This window comes from Platalea leucorodia, assembly GCF_965183815.1.
Source record: "Platalea leucorodia genome assembly, chromosome: 12".
Lineage (NCBI taxonomy): Eukaryota > Metazoa > Chordata > Aves > Pelecaniformes > Threskiornithidae > Platalea > Platalea leucorodia.
This window is the reverse complement of record NC_138834.1, coordinates 8,036,189-8,051,067: the sequence shown is the minus strand read 5'-3', so window position 1 is coordinate 8,051,067 and position 14,879 is coordinate 8,036,189. Positions and strand designations below refer to the sequence as shown.

At 39.5% G+C, this 14,879-nt stretch overlaps 1 protein-coding gene across 7 annotated transcripts in view; it reads left to right on the top strand.

The window, feature by feature from the left end:
- Positions 1–14,879, top strand: part of ATXN2 (ataxin 2) — a 54,911-nt gene that overhangs the window by 27,653 nt on the left and 12,379 nt on the right. For 5 of the 7 annotated variants that reach the window (XM_082325405.1, XM_082325404.1, XM_082325403.1 and 2 more), the window contains 9 exons: positions 1,089–1,277; positions 2,006–2,113; positions 3,089–3,159; positions 3,866–4,173; positions 4,663–4,726; positions 4,829–4,981; positions 5,658–5,724; positions 7,750–7,934; positions 8,549–8,681. In XM_082325405.1, the coding sequence (XP_082181531.1) occupies positions 1,089–1,277; positions 2,006–2,113; positions 3,089–3,159; positions 3,866–4,173; positions 4,663–4,726; positions 4,829–4,981; positions 5,658–5,724; positions 7,750–7,934; positions 8,549–8,681 (1,278 nt within the window). The remainder of the gene's footprint in view (positions 1–1,088; positions 1,278–2,005; positions 2,114–3,088; positions 3,160–3,865; positions 4,174–4,662; positions 4,727–4,828; positions 4,982–5,657; positions 5,725–7,749; positions 7,935–8,548; positions 8,682–14,879) is intronic. The other 2 variants (XM_082325402.1, XM_082325401.1) reach the window with 1 other exon arrangement.

Below are 14,879 nucleotides of genomic sequence, written 5' to 3'. Positions count from 1 at the left end.
TAAGTTGGTTATATTTTTCCTTTAAATATGATGAAGGTTTTAAGTGGTCATTTTGTGTTTGTCTAAGTACTGTAGTAGCAGATAATAGTCAGTGTCTCTTCTTTTTTGAATCAGTTAATGTCTTTTTTAATATTTGACTTCAAATTTAAAGCTCAGTCTTGTGACATAGGCCCTAGTCTCGAGCTTTTGTAGTTGGGACCGTGTTCTAGTGAGTTGTCAGCACCTGGGCGCTGTCTTGAATCGAAGGGCAAGTAAGCAACAGTTTAGAGTCTGATACTTTTTAGCAGTGCTAGAATTCTAGAGGAGTGTAGTGGGAACACATTTTTCAGAAAGAAGGTGTGAGTTAGACCCCCATAGACCTGTTGCCTTGTGGAAAAGGTTTAAACTCTTCTGGCATTATATCTGATTCATCTTCCCTCCCCACTCTGCACTTATATATCATTAACATGCAAGTAGGACTGTTAAACGACTTACCTTTCTTTCTCCTCGCTCACTTGAAGTTAATATGTGATGTAAAGCACCTAACTAGCCACAGTGGGATGAACAGGAAGCAGGAGGTACAACTTACCATTTAAAGAATATACAACTTTCCTTGCTGCTTTAACACAGGGGCAAAAATATACATCAAATAATCTTCTTTCAATAGGATATGTTGTTTTTTTTCCAGCTGGCAAACCTCCAAAAGAGGACGCTGTAAAACGGATGTGTTTTTTCAGCCCTTTTAAAAATGTTTTACATCTGTTTGTATGGAGACCTGACCACCTTTTCTGTTCTGCCTGAAACTGTGTTAATGTGAGCTGTTGTAGTTGTACTACTGGGGGGCTGGGGAGCATATTGCAGTTTCATGGTGGGACTACAGGGCAGTAATATATATTAGGGGACAATCTGCAGAAAAATTGCACCACTTTTCTGAAATGCTGCGTTGTAAAGAACTAGGAGATGTACCTGAAAGGTAAACAGGTTTTCAATTACTATCTAATGTTCCACTAAGTATTTTAAAGCATGTTTTTAGTCATTTTAAAAATAAGCAAACTGCTGAGCAGATGAGGAAACTTATCCTATAACTATTTTTTCCTGTTTGTTTCTAGTTCCGAGATTATCCCCTAAAACACACAGGCCTAGGTCTCCAAGGCAGAGCAGCACTCCCACGGGACCAGCTCTGCCTTCTCCCCAGCCTGGTGCTATTCCCACTGAATCTGTTGCCATGCCTGTTCCAGCTGCCTCTCCTACACCTGCCAGCCCTGCATCCAACAGAGCAGTTACCCCTTCCAGCGAAGGTACGTTACCCTTGCTAGCTTCCAAATCCTCCCTTTCCTTAATCCCTGACAATGAATATGCCTATACAAAAGCAAAGCTGCTTTCTAAATAATGGGAAAACTTCTGATGCGTTTAATTTTACTGTGTAGTGAGTTCCCCTTTTCTCATGATGCTAGCTTTAAACTAAGGTTGGAGAGAGGCTTTTTGATAAGTCTGTCTGTATGCTTAATTTTTTTGCCCTTTAAGGAGTACGGGCTTATGGGTGTTTGCCTTAATTGAGGATTTTTTTCAAACTGAGTGCCTGGCTGTTTTCTAATTCAAAGAAACGTAGGCCACTGGTTTCAAAGGGTATTTTGAACATAGTGAAAGGAAGGGGGAAAAGAAACATTCAAGAACACAGTCAAATGTCTAAGAACTCTCAAATCTTTGTAGTGTTCTGTATGAAGAGCTTGGACTATTGAAAATAATTTGCTCTCGGCTTACAGTTTTTCAGCTTGGTTAAGGTTCTGTGTATGATGGGAGGGATGTGTTTGACTGGGACTTTCTCATTTGGCTTAAAGAGGGTAGGGTAGGGAAGGGGGGAGGATAACCCTCCAGGCCCTAACTAGGTAGCAGAAAATCTGTAACTCAGGGGTTTTCTTTTGTAAGCTACACATGGTTAAATCTCTCTTCTGTTTCTATCTTGCCGTCTCTCTTTGGTCAGTTTGAGTTGTGTATAAGAGAATAACTTCGGCAATTTCTTTTCTAGCTAAAGATACTAGGCTTCAGGACCAGAGGCAAAATTCTGCAACTGGAAACAAGGAGAATATAAAGCCAAGTGAGACTTCTCCTAGTTTTCCTAAACCTGAAAACAAAGGTTTGTATCAAAAGCTTTCATATATACTTGAGTAATGTAAGAATTCCAAGCACTAAACCTGCTATATTGACTGCTTTAGTTAGCATTTTAAGGAAGACTAGGAGGCAATCTGGCTTGGGTGTTCTACCGCAAAAATTTGGTCATGCAGTTATGAAGTGGCAGGCTTACAATTTTAAATGTTTTTCTTGACTCATTTCATCAACACAAAGTGTAGAGATGCTCATGTGGATGGTGTGATTTCTTGTCACTGTTTTTTTTCTTTTTTTTCTTCTCTTGTTTTTTTGTGTTTGTTTGTTTGTTTGTTTGTTTTTTTTTTTCCCTCTTCTTTCTTTTTCCTGCCCACAAAGCTGTATTTTTAGCTGTCTTTGGACTGAATGAGTGTTTCTACTTAGAGCTATGCTCACAATTCTTCTGAGCATCATGATCAGCATAGTTTTTTGTGACTGTACTTCTTCCTGTTATGCCTTAAATTTGGCTGTCTCTGTGGCATTGTTTGTTCATTCAGTTCTCAATGTTTTCATGGTGTTGAACTTGGAATCATAGAATCATTTAGGTTGGAAAAGACCTTTAAGATCATCGAGTCCAACTGTAAAGCTAACCTTGATCAGTGTTTCACCTTTGCTTGCTATGTCTTGAAGCGCTGGCATGTTAAGTTTTGAGGGTTTTGTTGCATACTTCTTTGTCTTCAGCTGAGCTCTGCAGTCCCTGCACCTCAGGGTGCAAGACCTTCTGTCTTGGTGTGATGTGTTAGAGCTATAGATATGTCACTTACGTAATGCTGTGGTTTCACAGAGTGTTTTTGTGTGCTCATACAGGTAGTTCATGGGATTATACCAAATGACAGATGAAATGATATCACTGTATTTCATTTTTAGACATGCAAACATTACCTTTTTCAAACTTAGTACTGTGTAGGGGTTGTATATAAAACTTGTATTAGAAATGCTTGGACAACGTTGGTCTTATATTTGGCAGGTGTATCTCCAATTGTTTCAGAACATAGAAAACAGATTGATGATTTAAAGAAATTTAAGAATGACTTTAGGGTAAGTTTCTCTGTATGTTAACTTAATGGTATCATAGTTCTCAAGTGCATCCAGATCATTTTAATGAATTGAATGCGCTGCATGTGTCAACAGGAAAACAGGTCCTTACTGCTCATGCTTAATTTATGAAAATACAAGAATTCATGCTAGATACTATAAAATCAATGCAGACTCTTGCTAGTACAATTGCCTAATACATGTAAATGTGCATATTGACTGTACACTGAAAATAATACTTGAAACCTGTTTGATCGTTACGTACAAATAATTATCGTATTTACACTCCATATGGAAGAGCTGTTTCAAAATTAAAGGGTTTTGCTGAGGAAAATTGAAGATGAATTCCTATTACTTATTTCCTGGTTATAATGGTTTATTAAATCAGGTTAGCTCTTCAAGTGTTACTGTTAAATCACACAGGGGGATGAGTCCAGAGGGTTGTCTTAAGCTTTCCTGTCACTTCCTAATCAACATATAGGTCAGTTGAGTCGCTGAATAGCTTCTTTCACAGTGTGGGCTTAAAACATTGTCAATGTTCATAGATCTCTTTTTTAGTAGAAATGGAAATGTGTGTTTTAAAAGGTCATTTCCAGATGATTGAGACCTATGGGACTGTATTGTACTCTGTGTATGTGACAGCATGAGATTGTCTCTCTCTAGTTCTGTATATCAATTTACTGAATATATTCCTTGGGGTTTTTTTCAGTTACAGTCAAGTTCCTCTTCAGATGCAGTGGATCAGCTGCTAAACAAAACCCGAGAAGGTGAAAAATCAAGAGATGTAGTTAAAGAAAAGACAGAATCAACCCCTAAAGAATCTATCATAGAAACTGGCAGTAATACTAACTCTAACGGTGGCAGTAGCAAACCTAATAGTCCAAGTATTTCTCCTTCGATAAGTAATAGTTCTGAGCAAAAGCGAGGGCCTGAGGTAACTTCACAAGGTGTACAGACATCTGGGCCTGGAAGTAAACAAGATAAAGAGGATAAAGAGGAGAAGAAAGATACTTCTGAGTGAGTAATTACATCTTTTAGAATAAGCACATCTGTTATTAGCATTTAGCCATTTGTAGAAAAAGCTATTATGACTGTGTAATATCTTACTGTTTATATATGGCTGATATAAGTTCTCTCTGGTATACAGAGAAAACAATAGGTGAAGTGACTGTACTGAAAGTCAGCTCATGAGGCAGTGGCAGAGCTGCATATAGAACTCTGGTCCTGTTGATGCCTAATCTATATCTAAACGCTTATTTAAATGTTTTCCTGACTCACGTGAGCTGTGGTATCAACAGCAGGAAAACTTTTTAATGAACAAGTATAGTAAGAGTACCATCAGTAAGAGTGGATTTTGCATGCCATGTGTTGTTTGAGTTCTCAAAAATCTGACTCACAGATGGAAATGAGGTATTTCATCTCTTAAATTTTTAATTGTTAGGGAGTTCTGCAGATACACTTGTAAAAGAATAATGCTGAACACATTTTTTTGTTCTTTATTTTTAGGCAAGTTAGAAAATCAACCCTTAATCCTAATGCAAAAGAGTTCAACCCTCGATCTTTTGCTCAAGTAAGTTATTTGATCCTGTTTAACGTTGCCTTTTAAGCACACCTTTTACTTGGAGGATAATCAAGCTAATCGTGCGTATGCATTGCTGAACTCTGTTTGTAGCCGAAACCTTCTACTACACCAACCTCCCCTCGTCCGCAAGCTCAACCTAGCCCCTCCATGGTGGGTCATCAGCAGCCAACCCCAGTGTACACTCAGCCTGTTTGTTTCGCACCAAATATGATGTACCCAGTTCCAGTGAGTCCAGGCGTGCAGGTAAAGTGCAGCGTATGCTGCAGACTTGTTAACACTTTTCAGATGATTGTCAGCAAGTTGAGGAGACTTAGGAGCTCTAAGTTAAAAAAGTGAAATGGTACAGCTTGTATTACTCTTGTAAATATGGGCACAATTATATTGTTGTTACGTTTTAGCTCTGTAAATACTGGCTTTTCCCAGTAGTCCCTCAACCTAGATGTTCTAATAGTCTCAAACACTTGTAAATTCCAGCAGCTCTTACTCACATGTATTGTTAAATCTGTGCAGACATAGGTCCCCAGTCCACCAAGCATAGTCTTGCTCTTTTTAAGTTTTAAGCAACTGTTTCCTCGTCCTTAGCTTCTAGCTGTGTCCCACTAGTTTCTGGTGGTTGTAGGGATTACTAGGATTTCAAGTCTAACTCTGTTATAAAGCTGTCTGATTTAGTACATTGCTTGAAGTGGCAGTAGTAGCATTACTTGACTGGTTGTTGCAAACCATGTGGTCTTAGTTGTTTGTATGTGCAGACTTGATCACAGTGATCCAAGAAAATACCATAGGAATGGGAATAGGCAGAGTTCACTAAAGCATGTAACATAACAGAGTAAAACACATCAAAGCTGAGTGGGGCCCCCACCCAGACACACACTTACTTTTTAAAGGAATATCATAGCTTCAACTCCTCCTTCTGTTTCAGCCTTTGTATCCTATTCCCATGACGCCCATGCCAGTGAACCAAGCCAAGACATATAGAGCAGGTAAAGGTGAGAATAATACTGCCTGTTTGGTTCTTAGTCTGCATGCAGCATGAATAAATTACAAATGTTTGTGTATTTTCTAAACCATGTTAATTTGTTTTTGACTGATATTTTAAATGCTATTTTTAATAAAGGGAAGTAAGTGGAAATACGAATGCATTTCTAGATAAACTAATTCAGCCACAACATGATAAGTTTGAGTAATGGGGAGTTGCTTGGTTTGGAATTTGATTTGACAAATGGGAAAACGTCTCTGTTACTTGGAACGTTAGGGTAAGCTGATCGTCTCCTATATTTCATAAATGTTACAGGTTTGTTTAAAGGGAACTTTCTGTACTGTTTTTCTGTACTGGTTTACAGCAGAGCCCTGAATGGTGCTTTAATAGAGGGGTTTTCTGTCAACAAGCAAAATCGCTGTTTCTTCAGAAAGAGTATGCTATGCTGCTCTTCTGGAAAGAACTTACTGCTGGTTCCAGTTTGTTCTTTTGCATTCCTTCTGCAACAGTAACTGAACAGTGGACTAACAATACCATGTTTTTAACAAGTGACACCTGTGGCTATGGAGACGAGAACATGTGTGGCAAGATGCAGTCTCTTCTGTGCAGTGCAGCGAAGGAGCAGAAAAATGATGGTCTTGTTTTTATAGTCATGTTTCAGATAATGCTCTAATTCTACACAGTGCATGCTTTCTTGCAGTTTTATACAGTGGTTCATGATGATAGGTTCCAGTGCTGCAGCTCCAGTCACTGGAGGAGGAAATTGTTTAAAAGAGCAGTTCTGCTGTTTAGAAATAAACAAGTAGCCTTTATGAATGTAGGGAAGACAAAAACCTGCAATGTATTTCTATTTTAAAACACACTAACTTTACTGTGGCCTGACCCATGAAATCTTTTGGTTGGTAACACTGATTGTTTTAATCAGAAGTACATTGCCCTGTACTTACTTGCTGTGTGAGGCTGCTCTCCTGTTCTGAATTCCTTTTTTATGTTTCATTATTTTCTGCATATCTATTCTGCGTGCAGCATAGTCCTGAAGGAGCTGCGTGGGTTAAAGTTCAGTGCCTTTACGCTGTTCAAGTTGCCTCCTGTATTTACTTTTTTCTATTGTTGATTTGCAGTGTAAATACAATCATCATTGAGTGAATTTACTGACATCTTCAACATTTCCCTCCTTTCCTCTCTCTAAGGGGTCTGTCTACATTGCACACTGCAGTGGAGTTTACAGGTGCTTGAGTTAGCTTAGTTATTAGTTGCAGTCTCACTGCAGCAAGCTGGAGCTCACCTTGAACTCTCATGCCCTGTTGCTTAGTAGGCTGAATTAGTTTGTTCTGAGTGCCTTGCTGCTGTGGTTCGGTTGGTCGTCTTACCAGGATAGCTCAGGTAGTCCCACACTACAGTGCTCTGCTCTCTTAATCTTTCTTCCCTCTAATTATTCCTACTCCTCCTCATCTTATAGGTTGACTTGTCCCCTTCAGTGTTGACTGTGACCTAAAAGTTGCTTTCTGCTATCCTGAGGGGTAGCCCAAAGCTTAAAAGATGTGAATACCTCAAATTGCGGCTCTGTGGAGACCTTTTTTCTGCTCTCCTCAGCCATAAGCACAAGTAATTTTAACAGACTCAGCTTTCCAGTTGGTGGAACAGTTGCTCAGTAGTTCCCATAGCGGGTGAATTAAGCCTTTTGAAGGGGACAGGATCAAATTTGATTAATGTAGGTATCCTGATATAACCTTTCTCTTCCGTTACTGATTCTTGTCAGTCTTTCTCTCCCTCCACCTTCCTTCCTTCCTTCACAAAAAGAGCAGGCCTGGGTTTGTGGCCATGTACATGGCTCAAAGGCAGTGATGAAAATCAAATGTTTCTTGGAGAAACTCCTTTTCATGCTGTTCCTTTTTGATAGAGCTCTAATATGTGGTTAAAGGTGAGGGGTGAGGATATTCCACTTGGTCACAGTGACATTGTAACATAAAACCTTTCAGGAAGATCGTCATTCTTCATTCTGTGTTTCTAACGTGAGGCACTCTTTGCTTTGTAGTACCAAATATGCCACAGCAACGGCAAGACCAACATCATCAGAGCACCATGATGCACCCTGCCTCAGCAGCAGGCCCTCCAATTGTAGCTACGCCACCTGCTTATTCAACACAATATGTTGCATATAGTCCCCAACAGTTTCCTAATCAGCCTCTTGTGCAGCATGTGCCACACTACCAATCTCAGGTAAGAGTTCGAGCGTATGTGATAAGTCAAACCAGAAATAATTAAGTGGTTCAGTCCTAAATACCCTATTGTCCCCAGTCGTGAGAAGTCCCTCTGAACAGTTTCTGTGTTCTGGAGCGTACTTGGTGGTGGTGTAATGTGCTTCAAAGCCTGTAACAAATTTTAAGACCCATTTAGAAGTTGGCATTTATTAGTGATACTACCTTTTTAGCTCTTTGAACAATTCCTTTCAGGTCACGGCCAGGACATCTCCTATTTATGTGTTCTAAAAATAAACTGTTTGGTGTACTCCTCTTACTTCAAAGGCTTTTAAATATACATATGTAATTCGATAAGTATATAATTACATACAGAAGCTTGCTACATTAGTAGAGTGGCAAAAATTAGATATGCCAATGGTTTTTGTCAGTTTCTAGCCCACTGCAGAAAACGTCTGTAAATTTTTAGAAACAATTGGGATAATTGTGATAGTATGAAATCTTTAGTTTGCTCTGCATTTTAGTAAGGCCAAGCTATTACTGTTTCTAAATACATAATTATTGTTTAGATTACACTAGTTTCTTTGTAACTGTCCTCCAATTAACTGTCTGTTTTCTTATTTCTGTTGAATGCAGCATCCTCATGTTTATAGCCCTGTAATACAGGGCAACGCTAGAATGATGGCACCACCAACACACGCACAGCCTGGTTTAGTATCTTCTTCTGCAACACAGTATGGTGCGCATGAACAGACGCATGCTATGTATGGTAGGAAACGTTTTGTGTTATATGTAACTTTTTAAGTTCTTATGTTGTGCAGGGATGTATTTAATCTCAAGCTTCAAACATGGGTATCATTCAGATTACACCAGTAGATGTGGTTTATATTTCATAAGATGATGAGCAGAGCATTGAAAACTGAGCCACCTGGTTAAAATGAAAACTCAAGTATGCTGATTTCAGTAGGATGCCAGTGACCAAGATGAAATTTCAACCTGGGAGCTGCTAAAGAATATCTGCTGAAAGAAGTTTGTTCAAGTTCTCTTGATGCTCTTGACACAACATCCCTTGATTGTTTCTTGATTATAATTAGGACTTGTTTTATTGCAAGGCTATGACCTCAGTTTCAAAACTTGACTTTAGTTCTGACAACTAGTGAAATGCTGTCTTTATGATACTACTAGCATTATTAACAGTATGAACACTGCTGTTTAAGCAAAATAAAACATGTGTTGCTTACCTTTCTTTTTTGGTAAGTCAGGAATAAGTATATGAAACAGCTCATGTATTGCTCTGACTTTGACAATTAGTCTCCAGCATTATCAGATGGGCATATTTCACGTAACAGTGAAGTGCTGAAAATGTGGGTTACCTTGTTACAAAGTAAAATGTGAAAGAACTTCTAAAGCGTTATAAATGTATGATAAATCAATGCCCAATTCAGAGGAAAAAACTCACGGCAAAACATGCTGTTGAAAGAGGTAGAATCAAGGTTGCTAGAAGGCTTGGAAATTGTCATAAAATGTCAAAACAGCAGGTGGTCTCTTGAAAACGTGGCATTTCAATACTTGTTATAGCATCTGAGGAAGACTTTTATTGGGTCACTTATATTATTGACTTAGATTCTAATAAAAGATTTTCTGTACCTTTAGACATCTTTGTATGTTTTCCGGTGCTTAGTTTTACACTGCTACGTAATGGAAGTCCGTGATGTGTCATGAAAGCTTACAAGGCTAAGAATCTGAAGTTTAGTGTGAAATTAATTCTGATTTTAAAAAGTCTGTGTCTTACCCATCTGAAAACATCCTTTCAGATCTCTGCAGTGGTATGGCAACATAGCTAAGAAACAAAAATAATAGAGAGAAACCTTTTTTGACACTTGGAGGAAGAACATTTCAGCTCATTTGTGCTGAAGCTGAAATGGAAGTTACTTGTAGTGATTAAGTCGTTCTCTCACAGGTCCTTGCTAATTGTATTACTTTGATCTTTTCAACTCTTGTGCTTGAGGTGTCCATGTAAACAGATCTTCTGTTTGCTTTTTCATTAGATTAAATAGAATTCCGATAAAGTGAATGATCAAAGGCTTTCAGACCTTTATTGGTGAAAACTCTCCTCTCGAATCCTAATTAAAATAAAACCAAACATGAGATAATCTGAGATTTGATTCAGAATGGTTGCATGTGACTTCCTAGCGATTTCCCATTGTGCACCATCCTTATCTTCTGTAACCAGTGGGTTGTACAGCTTTGAAGTACCAGCCCATTCCCTTGGTTGGCTTTGATCAGATGTCTGTATAGTTTTTTCACTGATATTCTAACTTATAACTGTTAGATCTCATTTTGTGTTGGTTTTGCAGCTTGTCTGTTGTAGGTGTGTGACTACCTACCAGTGCAGACAACTAAGTTGGGTCAAACTTGAGAATTCTTTGGTATTTCCTGCCATGTAATTAAATATTACTTTTCCAAGAGCACCTGATTTAACAGAAATTGCATGTCCTCCTGTGTTCTTTCAAGTAGCTACTTGGTGACTCTTCTAAATATTCTCCTGCCTTCCCAGTAAATGATCAAGTGCTTGAAATTCTTGTTATTGAAACCACTCAACCCAGCTGGATCATGAACTCCACATGAGACACTTTTTTTAAGAGTTATGTTCTTGCCATGTGCAGACATGTTTATTGCCTAGTGAACATGAATTGGCTCAAATGTACCCTTAACCTGCAAAGTTTCCAGTTAGCTACACATGAAATGACTTCTGATGTAGTGCAACACTCTCTCAATTCAGATTTTTGCAAGTCTTCCCTGTGCCGATTGCTTGAAGACCTTGCCTAAACGGATTGTGTTTCCTCAAAATGTGTCCATCTGTACTGTATTCACTTCAGCTTCCATTTATCGATATGGGAACGCTTGGGAAAAATGTAGAAATGCCTAAGGTGATAAATATAAGCTGTTTATGGAGTACATTGCTAAAGAACAACGTGCTGGGATCATTCACATCTGATTGAGTGACTATAAGAAAGTATCCGTAACTTATGTTCTGTATTTTGGGAATCTTAAATTTACCCACAGTATCTTTGAACTAAATATAGCAATGCACTTTGATTCTGGTCCTCTCTTAAAACTAATTTGAACATACAGAATAACAACTTCTGAGAAACAACAACCACTGCTGCTTTTGGTTTCTGGAGCACTTGCTCAAACAAGTTCTTAGATTTCCTTTGGGCTCTTTAAAATTACTATCTGATTAAAAAAAAAAAAATTTTTTTAAACCACCCCCCTTGATATCAGGATTCAGTGGGCTATATTGCCCTTTTATCCTTCAAGGTACCAGTGCTTTCTTTGAGATAATTCTTGCAAAATGCACTCAATTTTTTTCCTGCGTATGTGGTAGAGAGAAGATGTCTGCAAGGACAACCACACTGAGACGTGGGGGTTGGGGGGCACTGCTTACGAAGTATTCTTGGTGTGAAGTGTTTTCTGGTGAGATCTGAAACTCCATCTTCACTAATGGTTTGGGACAAGTTGAAAGTCTGTGGCAAGTAGTAACTGCCTGCCAGCGAAGAGAAATGCCTGTTGATCCATTAAGTGAACTACCCTCACTGCCAGAAGTTTGGGTTTTGTGTTCCTTCCTGTCTCGTGAAGAGATAGCTGAATCCAGAATGCATACAGTGACCTACACTTGTTGATAGGTGCTCTTCCATTTTAATGAGAAGTATTTTTGTCTAATGCTGTTTAATGGGATATTTCTGCACTTCTGGGATTTCCTTGCTAGTCGTTACAGTGTCCTGCTTCTGTTTCCCAACCCGGTGTTGACAAGAGCTCAAGAGAAGCAGAGCAGCTGAGCTGCACAGTCACCAGTAGACCCATCTAAACATATGACGGAGGAGTGTTTAAATCATTGCGTTTTTCCCCTCAAAACACAATTGGGAAGGAAAAGGTTCAAGCAACTCTCTTTTCTTCCCGTCTACCAGCCAGACGATAAAAACGTCTATTACACACTTCAGCTCGTAACTTCTGGAGACGTGAGCCACTTAGATGTCCTTATCAAGGGAAGTTTGAAACGCAGGCACTGCTGCAGCAGAGCAGTACACGCACCTTTAACTGCCACACGCAAATACCTGAAGGCAGAGTTGTCGCTCTTACCCTGCTGAACCGCACGTTGGTTTCAGAACCCACCATCTGTCTCGGAAGCGTTGGCTCTGTGTGATGTCCCCGATACCAATATCGTTGGGCTGGTAGAGTTTGCTGGCCACGGTTTGCAGTTTGAGTGCTTGGTCTGTGTCGCACAAAGACCTAAACTTGTCTTGTGCTGTTAGTAGAAAATGTGGTTGTCTAAGTAGAGGGTGGATGTATTGATTCCTGTGACAATGAACTTGTGTTAGTTTTACCATGTAGCTGAATTGCCTGTGTTTTCAGATAACTGGGGTTCTCTGAAAAACTTTACTTTTGTGTTTAAAAACAAACTTGTGTAAAACCAGACCTCGGTTTTATACAGATGCATTTCCTGTTTTTTGTGCTCTCATTCCTGTCCCCATTCTCCCTTCCCTTTTCCCCTTCTGCATATGTTTTACTGGTCTGGTGTTGTCTCTAACTTTATCTGGTTTCTGTCTCAGCAGTAGAGTAAATTCTATTACCCTGATAGTACAATGGTGGATATAATATAAACTTCAGAGGATTCTCCAGGGACTAAGAGTGAACCAGTCACCAAAGGTGTCTTGGAACTGTTAAGAATGACAGTGATATAGCTGAAAAAGCAAGGGGCCAATTTCTGTTTTAATGTAATTACATTTTAACCTTCTTATTACAGTGGACTGTAATAGACCATTAATTGACATAAAGTTTAATTTTGTGTTAATTAAGAACTGAAGACCTCAGTGTCACAGTTTAGAACGAAGGCTTACCTGAGACTTGTGTTGTTTCATCTCCACTCATTTGTAAAACTAAATATCCAGCTCTAATAGCACCTAAGTAAATAAAAATATCTGCATGGTTCTACAATCTTAAAAAAAAAAAAAAATGATGCTGACCTTTCCAGAAGACGGGAAGTATGCACGTGGCAAGAGGCTAATTTACCTTTCTATTTCCCAAATTCAGCATGTCCCAAAATACCATACAGCAAGGAGACAGGCCCTTCTTTCTACTTTGCCAGTGAGTTGGGTTTTTTGTACTAATTTTGATTGTACAGAAAAGCACTTTCTAAAGAACAGATGTTAAAGGAATGGGACGTGTTGAGGGAACAAGTTTCCTTGCACCAAACCAGTATGTGGAAAACGCAGGAAGGTTCCTTTCCATGGACAGGGGAATGAAGCTGTTGAACAGATTTATATGAGGACAGGAAGCTGATTTCAGTCTTTTAAAATGTATTTTGCATGCCGAATAACCTCTAACTTTACTACCCAGTCTTTTCATCTGCAACCAGAAGTGCGTGCTGCATGTGGATAGCCTCTGCTTAAGACCTAGGTGAACTGCCTTGCTCCCTTTCTTTTCATGGCCCAAATGGGATTTTAAAACGTGGCAAGTTAATTTGCTTCCTAAAAGGAGAACTGTCTTGTGCCTCATTTCTTTAAAAAGCTGTGGCTCAACTTCTGAGCCCCTGGGAGGAAATAACTCGAGATGCAGCTGAGGTGAAGGAAGCTTTCTGTAGAGTTACTTCGGTGTCACTGAAGGAGTGCAGTTGTCATTTTTATAAAGAGAGTGACTAGATGGGGGCTCCTTGCCAGTGTATAGCATCGGATGCTTCCTCCTTGGCAGATGGACGTTACCAGTTACGTTACCTGGCTCCGGTGCTCCTACGTGGTGTTGCCCGAGCTGGTGACCTCCATCAGCATAGGCGATGGGCTGATGTTCTCCGTACTCTGAGTACACAACAGCTCATACAGACTTCAGTTGCGTGCGTGTACAGGGAAAGGCGGATAACTAAAAAATACTGCCTTGTATGTTGGTGTTCGTAGCGCTTAGAGGAAGCTCGTTTGGGGGGGAAGTGGGGTGGTTGCAGGATGAGCTGTAGTTGTCACCCAAGACATGGGAAAGGAGGACAGCAATTTCAGGGTATTTTCGAACATGGTCCTGTCCTGCAGTGAGACTTGTTGCTGTGTCTGTCTGCAAGTTCATGCAGCCTATGCCAGGAACTCTTCTGGGGCTTTTTGAGTTGGCTCATGCAAGAGGGATGTGAGAAATAGCACTTGTTCTCCAAAAATCTCTTCTGGAACAGACTTCCTGTGTTTCCTGTAGAAATGGTTCTGCATGAACTAGTGTTGTAGGATGCTGACCTGCCCTGTTTTCATGTGTCTTGGTTTGGTGCACTGAAATAACTTTAATAAGCTCGTTCCTTTCGTGGATAATCTTTTAAGTGAAGTCCACTCTACCTGTGTAAAATGACTTCTTTAAATGTTTGTATTATGAAAGAAATATTTGCTATTTCTTTGCTTCCTACCATTCAGGTCTTTTAAATGTAGTTATCCTCACCATCTTACTGGATCTGGCAATAGTTTTGAAGTTTGTTCACTGGTCAGTTCTTGAAAATAGGCTCTTCAGTGCATCTTTGGATGATGACCAACGATGACCACCATTGGCAGCACTGAAATTCCTACCAGGGAAAATATGAAATTACATTATATGGTTTTTGCATATACCCTTGTAGCTGGGAGTTCTGCTTGATTTCTGCTGCTCTGACCTCTTTTGATTTCAGCTCCTTCTGTGGGTTTGGTGGCTGACTACTACTTGTTTGCCTCTCAGAAAAATGGGTTGCACTTCTATAGAGTTGAATTGAGTAATTCAATCCATCTGATATTTTTGCTCACTTCATTACTGAATCACTTATCTTCACTGTGTGTCCCTGCAAGGTTAGTGCAGGTAAATACTACATGTTAGGAAACAATGTGATGAAAAAGATGCTGAAGTGGAGCGGGTTAGCCCAGGGAGTATTTCTTGGGGAGAGGAACGTAAGGCATAAAGGGTGAGAAAACTGCAT